Here is a 1,776-nt window from a genome sequence, read left to right on the forward strand (position 1 = left end):
TGGGGTTTTTTGTTTGTTTGTTTTTGGTGGTACTGGGATTTGAACTCGGGGCCTACTGCTTGTGCCACACCTCTGATCCTAGATTGATTCTCTGATCCAATGTCATCATCCCCTATCATCTTGGGTCAGGTCTCCCTACCTCTACTCAGAATCCCACCTCTGCCTCGGCCTCAGGCGCACGATGTGGGGTGGCTGTCTCATGCTCTAGCTTGGGGACAGACAGCTTCACAGCAAGTGTTGGAGGCTCCTGCTTGTCTGGAGCTTAATGTCAGGACTTCTGCTCAGACAGGCAAAAGCATGCATGGCCATGCATTCCTCCTCCCTGACCACAGCAGATGCAGTGATCAATTGTGACTTCTTCCTACTGAGCCTGGATTAACTGTCACCTTTCTCAGAAGACTTGTGGTGGCACTATCCAATAGTGGCACTTGGCTGGGATATGAAGTCCCCTGTCCCCAAGACCCTCTGCCAATGCCCTGTCCTTCCTACAGGCCACTGACATGTCCTGGAGGATGGGGATGTCAAATCAGTCGGTGACCTCAGACTTTATTCTCATGGGGCTGCTTGGCCACACAGGGCCACACCTGGCCCTCTTCTTCATGGTGGCAGCCATGCTCACTGTGGGCCTGCTGGGCAACACCAGCCTCCTCTTCCTGATCCTCATGGAGTGCAGGCTGCACACGCCCATGTACTTCCTGCTCAGCCAGCTCTCCCTGCTGGACATTGGGTTCCCTCTGGTCACCATCCCCAAGGTGGCAGCCGGCATCCTGCAGGGAGAAAATTCCATCTCTTTCGGGGGCTGCGCAGCACAGATGTTCATCCTGATGCTTATGGGCGTCTCAGAGGGCATCCTGCTGTCCCTGATGTCTTACGACCGCTATGTGGCCGTGTGCCACCCGCTGCATTACCCCATGCTTATGAGACGCCAGGTGTGTGTGCTCATGGTGGCCACCTGCTGGGGCTCAGGGGTGCTTGTGGCCTCCGTGCAGACCTCGGTCACCCTGCACTTCCCCTTCTGTGCCTCCCACACCGTGGAGCACTTCTTCTGCGAGCTGCCCGCCCTGCTCAAGCTGGCCTGTGCAGACACCAGGGTCTTCGAGATGTCGCTGTCCATCTCGGGGGTGCTGATTCTGCTGCTGCCCGTCTCACTCATTGTCACTTCCTATGGCCTCGTACTGGCCACCGTCGTCCGCTTGCGCTCGGCTGAGGCCCGGCACAAGGCCTTCACCACCTGCTCCTCACATGTCACCGTCGTGGGGCTCTTCTATGGGGCAGCTGTGTTCGTGTACATGGTGCCTGGCACCTACCACAGCCCACCCCAGGACAGCGCGGCCTCTCTCTTCTACAGCCTGGTCACCCCCATGCTCAACCCACTCATCTACAGCTTAAGGAACAGGGACGTTCGAGTGGCTGTCACCAGTGTCCTTAGCAGGGCTGGCTTCAGACCCAAGAGATGATATCCTGGGACGCTGGTTTTCCTAGGAGGTTCCCTTACGGTTGACACTTTTCGTTTGATAGAACACTTGCCACTTACAAGTGCTTGCTGCCTCCTTCCTCCTCCCAGAGTGGCTGGTGGATTTGTAGAAAACGCAAACAGTACCTCAGTCTCTTCAACAAAAGGAAGGCTTTTTATCTACTGCAAAAACACTAACCCAGTAGCAGACATGGATCTCAGCTTGGCCACTGCTGTGATGATTTGAAACTCAGGTTGGAGTTTAATTCCCACTGTGAGGTTTTAATGAGAGATTGATCTGACTGTAGTATTTGAGCGCGGGG

The 1,776-nt window shown here is 55.3% G+C and overlaps 1 protein-coding gene across 1 annotated transcript; it reads left to right on the forward strand.

Moving 5' to 3' along the window:
• Positions 1–512: 512 nt before the first annotated feature.
• Positions 513–1,457, forward strand: LOC109689055 (olfactory receptor 2Z1). Its single transcript, XM_020167745.2, has one exon. It carries the CDS (start codon positions 513–515, stop codon positions 1,455–1,457), a length of 945 nt encoding a protein of 314 aa, XP_020023334.2.
• Positions 1,458–1,776: the final 319 nt, after the last annotated feature.

This window comes from Castor canadensis, chromosome 14 (genome assembly GCF_047511655.1).
Source record: "Castor canadensis chromosome 14, mCasCan1.hap1v2, whole genome shotgun sequence".
Lineage (NCBI taxonomy): Eukaryota > Metazoa > Chordata > Mammalia > Rodentia > Castoridae > Castor > Castor canadensis.

Coding starts and splice junctions, on each gene's coding strand:
- LOC109689055 (XM_020167745.2), top strand. CDS start 513: ATGGGGATGTCAAATCAGTCGGTGACCTCAGACTTTATTCTCATGGGG.